The 17,305-nt window shown below is 34.3% G+C and overlaps 2 protein-coding genes across 3 annotated transcripts in view; both read left to right on the top strand.

Annotated features, from left to right (window-relative positions):
* Positions 1-1,404, top strand: part of LOC137929328 (FERM, ARHGEF and pleckstrin domain-containing protein 1-like) — a 91,995-nt gene extending 90,591 nt beyond the window's left edge. For both annotated transcript variants that reach the window (XM_068772218.1, XM_068772219.1), the window contains one exon: positions 1,304-1,404. In XM_068772218.1, the coding sequence (XP_068628319.1) occupies positions 1,304-1,319 (16 nt within the window). In that variant the 3' untranslated portion in view covers positions 1,320-1,404. The remainder of the gene's footprint in view (positions 1-1,303) is intronic.
* Positions 1,357-14,909, top strand: LOC137929917 (FERM, ARHGEF and pleckstrin domain-containing protein 1-like). Its single transcript, XM_068773051.1, has 14 exons — positions 1,357-1,507; positions 2,235-2,328; positions 2,919-3,042; positions 3,601-3,769; positions 5,049-5,116; positions 5,790-5,970; positions 7,079-7,216; positions 7,914-8,011; positions 8,806-8,929; positions 9,462-9,602; positions 10,019-10,119; positions 11,005-11,147; positions 11,626-11,742; positions 12,808-14,909. The coding sequence occupies exons 1-14, from the start codon at positions 1,357-1,359 to the stop codon at positions 12,842-12,844; spliced, it is 1,686 nt and encodes a 561-aa protein (XP_068629152.1). The 3' UTR covers positions 12,845-14,909.
* Positions 14,910-17,305: the final 2,396 nt, after the last annotated feature.

Consider the following 17,305-nt stretch of genomic DNA (forward strand, 5'->3'; position numbering starts at 1 on the left):
TATATTTTTATTTTTATTTTATTATTTAAATGAAAGTTGTAGCACCTATTTTATCAAATTTCAGTTCTATGGCTACGAAGATATAAAAATTAGGTTGTTTTTCGTTCTTCACCAGCGAGATGAGTTTATGATTATCCACTAGCCATAGTGTTCAATTGAATGTGGAACTGATAAAGGTATAGTATGTGGCAGTGAGCGCAAAGCAATTTTAGACTATTAGGCGTAAGAGGTCGGCTCCTCTCTAGTTAGTGCGATGAATGGTCGGTAAAACTTAAATATATATATATGAAATTCTTAATTTTAAGTACTTCGACTTTTCGATTGAGATTGTACAACCCGAATAGACTGTAATGTAAATCATTATTGAAAATTAAAAAAAAAAAAACAATAATTACGTCGTCACGTAATTTGAATATTGTTTCAAAGGTTTCGAATGTTACTTCCTTTTTGAATTTATATGTAAGTGTACGGTAATCCTGCAATACACTGCCCCTTAACCCGGGGGTTAGTTAAACAAATAAATAAATATAAAAAACCGTGTATTTTTATTCGATTTTTTTTTAAAACCCAAGAGTGTAATGGTTATAAGCTGCCGGGAAGTAACATGTAAGTGTGATAACGCAATATTCAATGTCTATATTATTTTTTATTTAACCTGTACTCTTTAATTTGCAGTTATATTCGACACCACACATATTTATTTCTTATGTTTAACATTTAGTGTTTATGTTTAAGGATGTCTTTGTTTTTATTGTTACGTTATGTTTATGAAGCATGAATAATTGTGTTGTTTAATGTTAAACTTTTTTATTATTTTAGCTTTTTTCTGAATCTACGACAAATAAATTTGATATTTGTTAGATTTAGTTTCTATGTTAATGAATAAACTTTATAATTGATTCATGGTAATGCTTCTAACTGTAATAATAAATGTTTTTTACTAGTACGTACATGAAATATAAACTTACTGTTGATAGTTGTACAGTAGACATAAATCTCCACACATAATAAGACAAAAGAATTTGGTCTTACCGGCCAGAGATCACAAACCCTGACTGTAAGGAAAATGAGGCAATCTATTTGCGCGAAATTGCAATGAAATCATTTATCATCATCACTGGTTTTAAGCCTCCAAAGTTCGCCACACTATCTTACGCTCCCCGAAAAAGTCGTTACCTTGAATTAATTATAATTTAAATAATGTTGAAAGAAAAACGAAAACGATAAACAAATGTCAAACAAATGTCAAATTGATGTGCGCTGTCACTGTCAAATTTTTTTTTAAATTTTGTTTGGTTTACAGACGACACGTCGCCTGAGGAAGAGGATCACACGGTGTCGTCAGCGAGTCTCTGCATGTCTCCTAATGCAGATGCGGAGCGTGCGGTGGCGCCATTATGTTCCTCCACCCCCTTCGTTACCCACCTCACCAATGGTTACGACGCCGTGGACAACCGCGACCGTCGCCACCTGGACAGCTGTGACACTATCAACGGTAATGTCAACGGTAAGCCAACTAGATTTATTTATAATACCGATTATTTCATAACTATAATTTTGTGCCAATCATGTTTTAGGGAATTAAAATAATAGCCTGGTAAAAAACTTTCTTAGGGTTCTATATGAAAATGAAAGACAAATACACGACATGTTTTTTAATCAGGAATCCCAAAATTCCTGTAGCAACGACATCATATAACTATAGGTCCTTTTATTAATTTTTTTCACATCTGCTTTTAATTTTATGCTCTTCTGACATTTCTCTTAAGATCTATCTTTCCTCTTCTTCCATTTTACAATTTATTTACATTCTTTTCATTCATCGCTCCGTTCCTTAAATATCACAGAATTATCACTTATGTAAATTTGTTTATGCTATTATACACTTTTCTTTCTTATAATATGAAAATTATTACTTTTTAGTACAGATCACCACTTGTAACCACTTCGGAAGATGCGAAAAAACCTTCAAACAAAATGGGCCTTTAAAAAATCTTTTAAAAACTATAGTTAGATGTCAATAAACTTTGAAAAAATATGTGACGTACTTTCATATAAAATCACTCAATATTATTTACTTTCTCTACAACTACCAGTTAAACGAAGTCAACTGGTTATCCGTGAGCGATGTTGCTAAAATAACTCAATACTCCCTGGTTAACGATCTAAAGATTTTTTAAAGTACCACCAGCTGTATTTTACTATTTACATTTAAAAGTAATTTGTTGTTGCAGTGCACATTGTGTCGGCGTCTACCAACAGCATGGACGTGCTCAGCGGCGGCGAGAGCGACGCCGGGGACACGCTGTCCAGGCGGAACAACAACAGGTGCCTTCAGATCGTCACACTTATCAACATGATTGCTACTGCCGGGAATCGAACTTAATGACCTGTGAATTTATGTTCCGCATATGTACTGACTCATTTCGATATCTCTGGAACCTTAAGGCTTAGAGTTTTGAAGTTTGTTTTTTCGAAATCCCACCCCCAAGGGGGTTTGAAGGCGCGAATAATTAGGCTATTAGATGAAAATATTTTGACCTTGTTAATGTGTATATAATATCACAAGATGTTACAACTTGGTTAAAAATGGTGTTGTTACACCTTCCTTTCCTTAGTTCTATACCAAAAATTGAAAGTAGATCATTAAATAAATCTTGTTATACCATTGAAGAGTTTTTAGTTGATTGAAATGTATCGAACTAAAATTCGTTTAAAAATTGCCCGCCTCTTTTCAGCAGATCAGCATTCAGAGACGGTGCTCGCTTACTACTTATAATGTTAAAATAGTTTATGATTCAAAAGTGCGTATTAAAGTCTGTTTGAATAAAGATATTTTGAATTAAATATTCAAGGCAATAGTGCAGAACCAGATCGAAAAGAAATGAAACTGACTTAAATCTAACAATGTTGCGTAGTATTTCTTCGCGCAACGCATACGCCGGCGAGGGCCGACGGCGCGGTGACGTCACGTACTACGTCGCCAAGGAGCTGCTGATGACGGAGCGCACATACAAGCGGGACCTCGAGCTCGTCACAGTCGTATGTATCTACGACGACCATTGGGGTCAAAACTTTCTTGATTGGCGACCACGGCCCCACATAAGGTAGACCGACAACATATTCGAGGTTGTAGTAAGTCGCTGAATGCTGTCAGCCCAAAACATAGCGGCCATTTTTAGAAGAGGCCTTGCAGTGGGCGTCTATCATTTGATACGATCGTACTTAATAAATTGCACCATTACTAATAGACTTTTTTTTTAGAATGCCTTAATAAAGCGCGGCAGTGTGGAGGAAAAAAGAGCATGAGCACCGCTGCCGATAGCGATGACCGCGGATTTAAGAGGCTGGCGATTTCTTTATAGAAAGAGCTAATTAAATTGACTTTCAAGTGGTCCTGATTTGCCACTTCAGAGACCTATTTTTAAACCAATAATTTATACCAGTAAATTGCCTTCTCAAAAGCGTTTCCGTGGAAATGGTCGACATGAAATCTGTCTGTTTCTCTAAATGTCTTTTTGAGAAATAAAACATATTGGATTATATTTTGATCGTCACGCTGAATATATCTGTATTAAGGCATGTTATGTGATGTCGCAGACGTGGTCGCGGCACGTGGGGCGTGTGGCGTGCGCAGGCGCTGAGGGCGCGGAGGCGAGCGCGTTGGCGCGCGGCTGCCTGGCGCTCGAACCTCTCGCTCTGCCCGCCGGCGCGCTGCTCGCACGCCTTGACCGCGCTCTGGCTGCCGCCGCGCCGCATGCACGACACGGTAATAGACTTTATCTTCTTATCATAAGATTCATTTTCCCTCGGGAATTTAACAGGGTTAAAGCACAGCTTACTTTTGATAACTAAGTTCAGAAACTTAATTGGGTACCTGAGCTCAGGCTGTTACTTTAGTTAGAAGAACTAGTTGAAAACATTTGATTTTTAAATTTAGAAGGGTCTAACTGTCCCCAGTTAATTTAAAACAATCAAGCTATTCTAAATTAGCCGCCATCATTAAGCTGATGTTACATAACTTACTTTATTGAGCACAAAATCTATACGCATGCATCAAAATTAAAGAATTCTGCGCCCAGTCTGATTGTGTCAGTTGGATATTTTAAATTAACACTGTCTGTAAACTTTATTAATAAATCACTAGTATTTATTACTATATTTATTACTATCGTTTTCTAAAATGATTTGCAACTGTATTAAACATTAGTGTAAAGGCTCAATAAAGTAAATGTGCTTTTTAAAAAATATAAATATAACTTTTTTATCCTATTTATCTAGTCATTTATTAACATATTTAATTGTTTTTTGCCAAAGAACTCCGAACGAGTTACGACTGTCTACTGACCACGTTTATGCCGCCTCTGTATGATGGTATACGTTATTCTAACCTATAGCGTTTTGCTAGAATCAAAATTACGTAATATATATGTTTTCGTTTCGAAAAGTTGCCAGAGCTTATTTATGTATTTATATATTTATAGATAATGCTTATTTCATATGCTTGTTGAAAGAGAAAGTATAAATATAATTATATCAATGACATTTCTTATTACACAGCTTTATAAAAAACATCAACATGATTCATATAAATGTTTGTAAAGCCTACAAAGTAATATTGTTGTTTTTAGAACTATTTCCATGTATGTTCTACCAACAAACATAAGCATTGTCCTGAAGAAGAATAGGCTTTTTTATACATTCACATTATGGCTATCCACTTATAATGCTTAATAATGATCACACGAATATGTCATGTGAAGAATTGAAAATGACATTCTTCACCATAAAACATATGGCTGGTAGAGTTCCTGATGTGAAAGATAATTTAAAACAAACTACAGCTCCTCTTAAAATTTTCTTAATATAGTAGACAGAGCAATTCATTCCCAAGCTTTTTATCACTTAGAAAACCGTTTCACCGCTAAAGGAGTTTTTGTTTCACAAACTTTATAAAAGTATTGCACGAATACAAACGAAAATGTAGCTATTATGTTTATGTTATTTTTTAAGATGGCAACAAGTTAATATTTTATTATTGTTTACAGATAACGAAGAGCCGGAATATAAGAAAATAGCAGACTTACTGCACGACTATCTGACTAACATATATGATGTGAGTATTGGTGTGAAACAACTTGTTATCCAATAATAAGCTTATAGTATAAAAACTGTATTATATGAATACTATAATTTCTTATAATATGCCCTAATGATAGCCCCGAAAGGAAATAACGTCCTATTGTAATCACATAGATATATGCTGCTAATGCTTTCACGACTTCTATCTGTTGGGTCAAGATTATAATATCATATAAAAGGTGATTAGTAATAGATGTAAAAGCTGTAAAAGAATGATTGTATGTATCATTTGCTGTCAAATAATGTATTGTAAACCCTATTCGAATATCAATGGTTTCCGAAATAATAACACAAGTGCTTTTAAAATTCGGATTACCTCGTATTAAAATATTTTATAGTTAGTTTTTATAGTATTTTATGGTAGAAGTTATCGGCCCGTCGTATTCGAATAGAAAGAATAATTTAATTTAACAGATTTCAGAGTGATCACTTAGTATAGGATGATTGAAAATTAGTGTAAAAGCTTCAAAGTTTTTGCTTGCAAATGAGCTATACCCTTTTAAAGCTTTAGATAGGAGCCGTGGACGTAAGTCGCATTTATTGTTTTTTTTTTTTTGTCAAACCCCTACTTATGATCTTTAAACTGGATTTTTGTATTGGATTTGGGTGTTGATGGTTTGATTGCATTGGTACTTGTATGTTCGCAGGCGTACGAGCAGTATGCACTAGGCGCGGGTGCGTTGGTGGCGCTAGTGGAGAGCGCGAGACGGCGCGGCGGCGCAGGCGCACGTGCTGCCGCCGATTTCGACGCAACAGCACCCTTGCCCCTCGCTGCACTGCTTCTGCGACCTCTGCACAGAGCCCTGCATCTCCGCAGACTCGCACACGGTTAATACTGTCTAATTTTCTTTGCACACTAAATAATATAGTATCTTGTTCGTAATTTACTTTTGTCATTGCATTTTTTTTGTGGAAATATTTTGTATTTGTATTATCATTACAGTATAATGTAATTGTTTAGTAAGTAATTCCACTTGATTATACCGATTTCAATACCTAAAACAACAAGGCTAATTTTGAAAATCCTGTGTATATTGTATGAATTTGTAATAGTCAGGTAGTCTATTACAATTATATTTAATTAGTTATTACACTTCTACTACTAATACGTAACGTATAAAAGCGAACTTATAGCTAAAGCAATTTACCGTCCTAAAACATAGCTTCGGCTACGACGCGCTTTTTTAACACTCGATGCAACGATTCTGAAAAGGATCAAGGGTTGCCTACAACGCGCAGCAAGGCCGTCAAAATGAGTCTTCACACGGACTAGAAACTTCCATGCAAGAGGGCCACCAGAATGAATGAACCCAAAAAAACAGCCAAAACGATAAGAGCTACGGAACGATGACTTCTCTACCAACACCACACGGAGGGACGAAGAAATAATGCTACCGAGTCACACAGACGAGCGACATGATATCCAAGTGGGCGCACCAGAACGGGCAGAACTAGAAGCGGGAGAAATGTAAATTTTAGCTCGCGGATCTTTAATCCGGGAGCCCTGTGACTGATGAAGTTATAACAGCCCCACAAGGCTAACAGCGCCGACGTCTAACAAAAACTAGAACGAGCTGAAAAAGATATCGGTCACTTTTCTTATTGGGAAGTTTTAAGATAACTTCATATGAAACAAATAATAAAGGAAAAAAGTATCCCCAATAAAAAAAAAAACCTATTTAAAATATACTTCTGAAGTATAAAATAAATATAATAAAGAGTAAGATGTCGGTCGACGCGGCGGAGTGATGGCCTTGTTAAAGTCGTAGGAAGACTGAACGCTTTCAACAAGTTAAATTTAACGGGGACACCATGCCCCATGTGTGATTATGATGCATATAAAAAAAATTCACCACCAGTTGAGCCTCCAATTTGCGTTTTCATTGCTCCTTGTTGTATATGTCCAGCTTATAATTTTTTTTTCTTTTTTCAATAGAGCTGTCAGTGGGCACGGGCAGCAGTCGAGCGCGCGCTGCTCTGGAGCTGTCGACGAGGATGGCCGCACTGGCGCTGCAGCAGCTGCCGCACGTGGAGAACCACAGCGCGCTGTGCCAGGTGCAGCGCGACCTTACTGGTCAGTGCTTCAGTCACCACGTCGCATTACCTGTCTCCTACCAAAAACTGAACTCTTACCTAGTTCGTGGTGGAATAAACATCTAATGTGCGAACGTCAAGCTGTCTGTTCTTAAATATCTCACGTGTACGTCAATCGCTGTGACAAGCACTTATTAACAACAACGATAACCCATATGAATTACTACAATTGATAATTGGTCTGTGGAGCCATGGATTGATCCAGATTGTTATGTTATCGCTAGAAAGCAGAAGAGGGAGTGCGAGGAGGGGGAGAATGAAATTGAATGAATTGAAACACAAGTCAAAGTTCTAAATTTTTAGTTCATCATACCTAACAATGATAGATTCCTAACGAAACGTAAACAATAGTGCCATTTATTTAATTATGAATTAGAAGATTAACTGGTTTCAATAAGTTGCTACAGACTTGTTTTTTCAGATGAGAGAACTTAATAAGTAAAATAGTATATTAATAAGATGTTCAGTATCATCATCATAGGCCACTTCAAATAGGGCCATCTGGAAGCGGTCTGCATCTGGTCTCTATGGTCATCTATGGTCTATGCACACATCTACTAATTTTTTATTTTGATTTGGTAGAAAAATTTGGCTCGTTGAGCGACCATGTAATTTTCGACAAAATTCTCAAACGAAAAATGAATGACGTCGATTAGTAAGGTGAATGGTTGTCGCAGGTTACGACAAGCTGCTAGTGGCCGAGCGCGAATTCATCCGGCTCGGCTGTCTCTACAAGCACTCCGCCAAGGGTCTACAGCAACGTATGCTGTTTCTGGTAATATATTATTCTTCTAGTATTTAGTCAATAACTAAATTTTTACCCAATAGACATGTTTTTGGTTCATAGCTTGTTAAATACACATAATCTTACTCCAGATCGACTAAATTACAATAGTAAAAAAAATTGTGTGACTTGTAACCAATAGTTAATAGTTATGTATAACATAAGGTCCATAATTCGTTTATGGTTTTAGAGTCTCTCCTATCATTGGTGGAAAGGGGCCTTTATTTACATTGTAATTTTTCTCACAATTTTAATTAATTTCATTCTTATTTTGAGTTTCTTTTGTAATGTTTGTTTGTTATTTTGTAATGTCGTTAATATTGTAAACAATATTTTTCATTCTTTTCTATGAGTTTATAATTGTAATACTTCTTAATTTCCTCTGAATTTTCATATCAAAATTTTAAACACAATTACATACTTTATCACACTTACACAAAACAGATTCTACTACAGTACAAAGGAATTTAGAAATGATAATAAAACTTTGATAATAAATAGCTGCTACTGTATTAAACATATTGTGAAATTAACCAAAAAAAAAACAAATAGTTTCATTTTGTCGTGGGCTTGCCTAAGACCGGGATTTGTTTGGAACTATCTAAGAGATGTATTTAAAAGTGGAGTTAAATTTGATTCTAGCTTTTGTCAAATTGGGATTTAGATAGAGAAAGAGAAATTAATACCACAGTCAGTAAATTTACCGACGGAGTAGAGATAGTAGGAAGTGGTAGCAAATATTGACATTCATCAAGAGAGTAATGCAATTAATATTGTTATTTCAGTTTAGCGACCTGCTGCTGGTGGCGTCCAAGTGCTCGGGTGCGCAGTTCCGTGCGCATCTCGCGCTGCCGCTACACTCGCTGCAGCTCATACCTTCCGACCTGCCCCACTCCTTCACACTCTCAGGTGATGATAACCACTACTCTCAAATACATTAAGCTCCCAGCGCTAACGCTTTGCAAAGTGGTGGTAGCGTTAGCTAGTCAGCCCAGGGTTAGGTACCCTCGTTGGAGCCATTAAACCCAGACACATCGTGGCGCGTGCACCGAAGAAATTTAAGAGCTCGAAGTGGACCAAGTTAGCGCTCCGAGTCAAGGCTTCTCCTGGTCCTCCATGCCACGTGGGCAGTAGTAGGTTTGATCCAAAAAAAAATACACAATTCATTTGCAAATTATTTCTAATAAACTGGCATTCCAGCGAAAAAGGGTGATTTTTTTTTAATTTACCTGGATAACGATGTTTAAAAGTATTATAGATGTGGGTGTGATACTTTATTTATTCTTTATACGGCAAAAGTTATTCTTTTTCAATGTCTACCCTACTTGTCTTATGTATATATATACATATGTGTTGAGTATTAATAGAATAGTAATTAGTGAATGCTATGTCTACTTTTAAGTTGTGTATCACTTTTTAAATATTATAATTGTTGTGGCAGGCGAGGACACGTGCGTGGTGCTGAGTGCAAGCAGCGCAGCTGAGTACACGGGCTGGTGCGACGCGCTGGCCGCAGCCGTGGAGCGCGCGCGGGAGCGACCCACGCACGTCGACACGCAGCTCACGCCTGTACACGCGGACGGTACACTTCTCTTCATTTTCACACATATACAGTTCCTTCTCCTTGCGACGTATCCCTCGCTACTGAAGATCGTGATTCTTTTTGTAAAGTTTGTGGTGCTATGTTACTTTCTATGTTTTATATGCGTCTACTGGCACATGGTCGCCACTTAAGAACCTTTCGCTACCAACCGCTGTCGGTTGCACCAGTGATGGGCCTCGTCCAACGCCCATCAATGAGTTGTTCTTCGGAACACGGAATTCCGCATTCAACATTCGATGGCAGCGAAACTACAAACATAGCCCTCTCCATTGTTCCCTAGGTGACCATGAGCCGTTTTTTAAGATTAATAGTGACTGATCAAAGATCTTTGTCTTTAAATATATTCAACGGGTTTATATAATATATTATGTTAATGTAATCTGCGTGTTTTACAGAGACCGGGACGAGTGCGTCGAGCGCGGGCGGTGCGCTGACGTTCGTCTGCTGGCATCGCGTGGCCTCACTCACGCGTCAGCACCTGAACCTCGCCATGCGGGTAAATACACCTTTTTTAATATCCCACGGCATTCCACGAGCAATATATCCTTTATACAATGTCGTTCCTATACTACGATTTAAGATTCCTTTAAAGAATTAACAATAATCACTAAGGAAATATTGGTTGGAAAGAACCCCTTATGTGACTTTGATTTCTGGGATATAGATTTATAAAGAAGCTGGGCTTATACCTAGTCGACAATTAGGAATGTCTGGCGTAGTGAGATGAAGAATGAAGAAATGTACTAGTTTACTTCCATTTAACAAATTTTGGCGAAATTCCCTTGATATGCACTCATTGAGCTTTTGTTATTTTCCTTTTCAATTTGTACTTAAAATTATAAGTTAACGTTTCATTGCTTTCATTGAAATGTTCATAATCAAAGAACAAGCCATTGTTGTGGTATATGTAGAATGTCCAATGGAACATCCCCAACAGGCCATACTTAAGTCATGTAGTCGTGGTTGAATGTGTAATAATACCACAGATTAATTTCTATACTGAGCCCCAAGATTGGTTCATATGCTAAATTTCTGTGAAACTGGATTTTTTTTTTAAAAACTGTTTTTTTCCCATTATCAATATTATCTTCATTTCAGCCGTAAGACATCCACTGCTGGGCATAATCCTACCGATAGATTTCCAATAAGACCGATTGGAAAGGGGTCGCAACCATCGTCTTTCGACGACCGTAACAATGTCCTCTTTCGACATTGAGGATGTACGTCATGTGTTTCGTTTGCTGGTCCGGTAGTCTCTAATTCAAAACCTGAGCGAGTTCTTCATCTCCACTTCTTTATTTACGAGTAAATGAATCGTCAAGGTTTTTAAGACACTTATATACTTTGCGTTTAATACGTATATTATGTTGTAAACTTTCAGACGCAACTGTCGGGATACTTGCTGCGCAAGTTTAAGAACTCGCACGGTTGGCAGAAGCTGTGGGTAGTCTTCGCGGCGTTCACGTTGTTCTTCTACAAAAGCTGGCAGGACGAGACCCCGCTCGCGTCTCTCCCATTGTTAGGGTATGAATGCCTCTATGATTATTATGTAGAATACATTTCTTAATTCAGTTGGGTATATTAATAGTCAGATATAATGGTATAAACTAGCTGTGCTACCATTTCTTTGTCGAAGAAATGGGTATCAGCCGTTTGTATAAAGCATAATTTCCCAAAGGGAACGGTATCGCCACCTAGTGGTAGGCGAAATGAAATATTACCTATTGAAAAACTTTTTATCGAGACGTCTAAAATGTTTATATTATTATTATTGAGTTAACATATATTAAAACATTTAAATAAGCATTGTGTATATATAACTAACTAGGAGTCCGGTCCCTTTTGGAAACATGGATTAATCAAATAACATTTTATTACTCATTTTTTCTTATATCATTAAAACCCTTTAAATTTTAGATTGATAATTGTCATTTTTTTTAAGATGGTCAGCCAAGGTTTTTAATTTTTTTTTTCATAATTTTAACTTAATAAAATATTAAAGATACAACGTTGGCTCACCGGCACCGACTGACGGTATCGACAAGGAGTTCGTCTTCAAGTTGCAGTTCAAAAACCACGTGTACTTCTTCAGGGCCGATAGCCATTTCACCTATACCAGGTACGTGACTGAAATTAATCCACTTTTATAATTTTATTTATAATATTCTTTAGTAGAATACTTAAATAGATCTTGGAGCAGCTATTACGTGGCGTGAGTACTGAATTTAGATTCATGATTGATAAGGAGTAGGTTTAAATGTCATCTAAAATATATATACGCACATACTTACCCAACCAAGATGTGGGCGGGCACATCGGTCGTGCAACCAATGGCCTATGGGGCTGAAAGGTTAGAGTGGCGGTCACGTGCTGGTAGACGCGGCTTGAATAGGCAGTCATTAGATGGACCGACGACATAATCGCGGTTGAGGGAAGTCGCTGGATGCGGGCATCGAAAGACCGGTCGTTGTGGCGATCTTTGGTAGAGGCGGATGCCTTGCAGTGGGCGTCCATCGGCTGAAAAGAAGAATAACACAACCCACATTTTACATCATGTTTGGTCTATTATTAACATGCTGGAAAACTTAATAACAACAAAACTAAAAATACTCATTTTTTTAATACTAGCATATATACCCGAACCGAGAAATAAAATTTTAAACAATGCAAACATTAAAATTGCTTAATATAGTCTCTTTCGATATTGGAACAGGATTCAGCGTTGTAAATAAACATTGTAAGAAATGCTAATGAAGGATGTTGCCATGCAAGCAAAAAGAACTTAGTATACCTTTAGGTAAGGTTATCAATGCAGATCCAGTTGGTTTGTAAGATTGCACACAAAAGCACAGGTGTTCATCAAAAAAATAAATTGGGCCATACCATATTTGAATGTTAACACATGTTTCAACTACTGAATTGCAGGTCTTCACTAGACATAATACAAGTCGCACGCAGGCTTATTTCAATATAATACCTAGAATTTCATGTGATTACTAGTTTCCATTACAACCGAAGGAAGCGCTACATTGTTTTGAATTGTATTATGTTATCTTCATTGGTAGTGTTTTAGAAAGAAATATTCAGCATTTAATGCGCGTGTGAAGTTCGCTTTTTTAAAATTCTTTAATTGTGTGTAATTTTTTCTTGAATAAATTTTGGTAATGACATGTTTTATTTGCAGGTGGATAGAAGTGTTGCAGACGCCGATGCTGCATTGAAAAAAAAATCACAATTGAAAGAGAAATTTAATTGTAAAGGAACTTCACCAAAGTCTAACTCGGATGTTTGCATGTGATGCACATTAAAATTCACATAGGATTGTATTTTGTTGGAAAATGTCTATTTGATAAATAATTGGCCAAGGAACTCTACAGATTAAGGATAAATTATTTATATTTAATATATATTATTATAATTTGTTATATATATACATGATCAAAAGAGAAAGAGATATAAATAGAAGTAAGTTTAAATTTGGTACCTAGTCTAATACCAACTCCCACATGTTTGCCGATTTTTTAACAAAATTTTTAATCTTTTATACAGGGTAATTGGTTTTTGGTGTAAAAACTTTAGAATAGTGAATATATAGTTCATGTATCAGCAAAAAGATTTAAATATTTTACACTTATTTCTTATCATCTGGTATAAGATGATCATTCTAAAACTATTGTATTGTAAGCCAATAACTAAGTACAAAGTTTGCAGGGACAGATAGACAGACACAGACCAAACAATAAAAAATATTAACATGCAGTAATCCTATTTTTAAAAACGCTTTTTCGTAATATACTAACATTACGTTATTTATTATTTCAGAAACCATTGATTTTTTGGATATGGTGTAACAAACATTAATCAACAGCAATGGTATTATACATTTACATCTCTAAAACATATCACCCTGTATATACGATCAGAAGGGCGGGTTTTTAGAGAACCAAGACATTACATCTCTCCTAAAAATTTACTTCTTTGGTATATTTTTCACAATTGAAGCATTGCTTGCTTTATAAATCTCTAGCATTATAGACTCTTATCAAATAGACATTTCTCAAGGGTTATTTAAATTATATCACAAGACATCCCTATTTGTACAAATAATTTTATAAAAATTACAATTATCTTTTAATGAATAACGTTGAAGAAACACGAGTATTAAATAATTTCTACACTACGTAAATAATAATTATTATATACCTGTCGAATGGCATATGTTTAACAATTCCGAGAAAGCGGTGTGTGCCATATGGAGTATTAAAATATTTTGTGAATGTTAAACAAAACAACAGAGATATCTTGCCTGTATTTATTCTGCGTTGAGACTAAAACCCCTTGACTGTAATAAGACTTGTGAAAGACATTTAGTACAATATAAAATTAAGCTTTTATTGGATAGGATTAAAACATTTTATAACATAGTATTATGCGGCCAAAATTAAAAGTTGTTAAAATATTATTAATTGTAGGGATAACTTGTAAGAATCGTTTCATCGAATCTCACATCACACACAAATAACTAGTGATGTGTACCGGAAAATATTTATCGATTATCGATAAAATTTAATAATAATAATTCACGAGTTTTTTTTATTGCGTTATTTACATGCGATAACTAATAAAACACAATTGAACACAAAGTTTGCGAGTGTTAGCGAGTTTGACTATGTTAGTTGTGTCCACGGCTATGAAATTTTGAAAACAAAAAATCTATTTATTTTTTTGTATCACATCACAATCTGCACAGTTGTGTCGAGATTTTTTCATATACACGGATTGACATCACGTCATGTTGTTATTATTTATTTGATAGATTTTTTTCTGATTTCTTAGGTATACAATCATGAAAATATGGAATACAATATGTATGAGGGACTTTTGACACCAATATTATTATACAATTTAAAAAAAAAACATTTTTATTGCCGTATTTAAGTATACAAATGTGTAAAAAGTAAAATGTATTTGATATAAAGCTTGGTGCAATATTTTTACTAAACTCCTTATTATTTTATGTAACTGGCATAAATCATTTTTCATTTGTATTCCATATTTAAAATAGTTTTTAAGTGTCATACTTTCCAGAACATTACCCGGCTGTGTTTCACTTGGACCATAATAATATTGTGTATAAGATTCCAAATGATCGAATTCATTTCTATTTATTTATAACATGATATCATCTGTTATTTTTCATAAGAAAAAATAATTTTATATTATTAATTTGGGAATGGACGACCAAAAATATCGCAATGGAATTTTGTTATGAATATATTCAAATTAAATGCGAAACATTAAGATATTAATGGTGTTTTATTTATTTTAAAATGATGAATCCTTGTTTTCTTCTGAATATGACACTGTCGATAGCTTCTGAGTGTGTGTGATTATCCGCTATTTTATTAAAAGGTTGAAGTCGTTCCTTTGTCCTTTGTATTCAAGACAATAAGGTAAAACGATAATCATTTGAATCGTATCGTTTCAGTCAATACAGACCCACTCTAAGACCCCATAAAAATCTATTAAGGGATATACCGTAATTGTTACGCTTGGCTGGTAGGTTGGCGATCGACGTGTATTGTTGATCTCAGAGGACGCTGTTGCCCATCCTCTGAATACATGTGAGATTTTATCCCGGGAATCAAACTCATAACCTACGATCGCAAGTCTTAGTACTCCACGTGGAAAAATAGATATGTATAAATTTTATTAAGTTAATTTCAGCATTTCAGTCTTGAAAGATATAAAAAAAACAGGTCATAATTCCTATTAATTTCTTCAGGGTTTAACTTTATACACCCACAAGAGTCAGCGCAGACTCCGGGAAACGTACAGTGGACAGCGGGTTGTTAAATAAAATAAGGTTATGTTTAGCATAATTTTATATATGGAATAGTTTTATAACACTTAATATTCAAGAATAAATTAATTTGGTTTCGGTAACATTTAGAGTAGGTAATTATTAAAGATATTATAGAAAGCATACTTGCCTGAAGTTAATTAGTCAAGTTATTACGGACGCAGCTTCTATGAGTAACTAATTGCAAACGTATCTCAAAATATTTTCAATACAAAAGTGCTTGCAATAGTAAGCCAACACATGAACTTTAGATAAATATGGATCGAAAATTAAAATCATTCTATGACTAAATATTTACAAATAAATGTAGTTTTTTTGTTAATCGAGTTGTAAAATAAGTCAAGATAGTATCATCAACATAATTTCCGTAGAACGTTCAGTGTAAACATAGGCCTCTTCCATAGATTTCAAGTAACACCGCTTGGAAGCTGCCTGCATCCAGCGTCTTCCGACCTTAAGAAGGTCGCCTGTCCCCCTAATGAGTGGACGTCCAACGCTGGGCTAAAGATACTAACATCCTCTTATATTAAAATGCATAATGAGATCAGTTTTATTTGGCATTGACTATAATTACAATTATAACATATTTATAAATTTGTTAATATCTTAAGATAATTACTACATTCAAAATGATTACGAAATAAATTTTACAAATACTTCTATTACATTTATATTTGCATATAGGAAGATCTAGTAATTATAAATAAGTTATTTGTTTAAAATAACTGCCTTGAAGTTAATAGCATATTATAATTTTATCTTAACATTAAAAACATGAAAATAATAAGGAATTTTATTCCTTTTCACATATTTACAATTGTTAAAAATTTTTTTTACTATATTAAAAGTAAATTACGTTATAAACAGTTGTATTGAACAACATAATACTGACTAGGTGCATAATAATTACAAAAATATATACAATTTTTTCGTAAAATAATTTGTCACAAAGCGTAATTAGAATAAAAGTTGTTTTATCCTTTTTTATCCTCTTTTTTACGCAAATAATATTTAGTGAGAGTACTAACTATACAAGAAGAGAGCTACATATATTCACTATTATATAAGTACTATCGTTATCATAATAACAATTAGTAAAAATTTTTTAATATACATATTAAATTCAGCCGACATTCTTTAAAAGAAAACATTTTGTTCATTTAAACATATCATTATTTACGAAAATTTATTATTTAATTTAAATACAACTACTTGTGCCAAAAGTTACGAATCACTAACAACGAAGCGACTATATTCATGTGACATAAAAATTGTACGTATGATATTTTAAATTTAATATAACATTTATTTTGGTGAACATTTCTATATTAATTAAGTTTTAAAACAAAATCTTTGTAAATAAATAAATTTTTAATTATTAATCTTTCCATATAATATTATCAAATAAAATAGACCTAAATTGATTAGTAATTTAAATACGCATATAATAGTTTTGTGCTGAAACCAAATTATTAACAGTATTGCCATTTTTAATATAAAACATATTTATTACCGCTAGCGAATAAACCAGAAGAATGCTACCGTATTATTGGAATATTATTTTAACAGACTATTAAAATTAAAAGAACATATAGAAAAATAAATAAAGAGGAAGTGTAATATTAGTCAACTGATACTTAAAATTTTGTAGAATAAAGAATAATTTACAAATAAATAATACTTTACGTACAGTACATTATATATAATAATGCGATATTATCAATTTATATTATCAAATACTATGTATATTATCAAATACAAAATATTTTCTACGTTGCTACTAATAAAGTTGACGTGTTCATTTAAAAACATTTTTCCT

The sequence above is a fragment of the Battus philenor genome, unplaced genomic scaffold (genome assembly GCF_028537555.1).
Source record: "Battus philenor isolate CCGP_79_NKW_IND1 unplaced genomic scaffold, ilBatPhil1.0.hap1 SCAF_5, whole genome shotgun sequence".
NCBI lineage: Eukaryota > Metazoa > Arthropoda > Insecta > Lepidoptera > Papilionidae > Battus > Battus philenor.

Excerpts from the sequence above, each read along its gene's own strand:
- LOC137929917 (XM_068773051.1), top strand. The coding sequence starts at position 1,357 with ATGTCTCCTAATGCAGATGCGGAGCGTGCGGTGGCGCCATTATGTTCC. Across the intron at positions 5,971-7,078 it reads TCTCCGCAGACTCGCACACG|AGCTGTCAGTGGGCACGGGC; the intron begins GTTAATACTGTC and ends TTTTTTCAATAG. Across the intron at positions 7,217-7,913 it reads GGTGCAGCGCGACCTTACTG|GTTACGACAAGCTGCTAGTG; the intron begins GTCAGTGCTTCA and ends TGGTTGTCGCAG.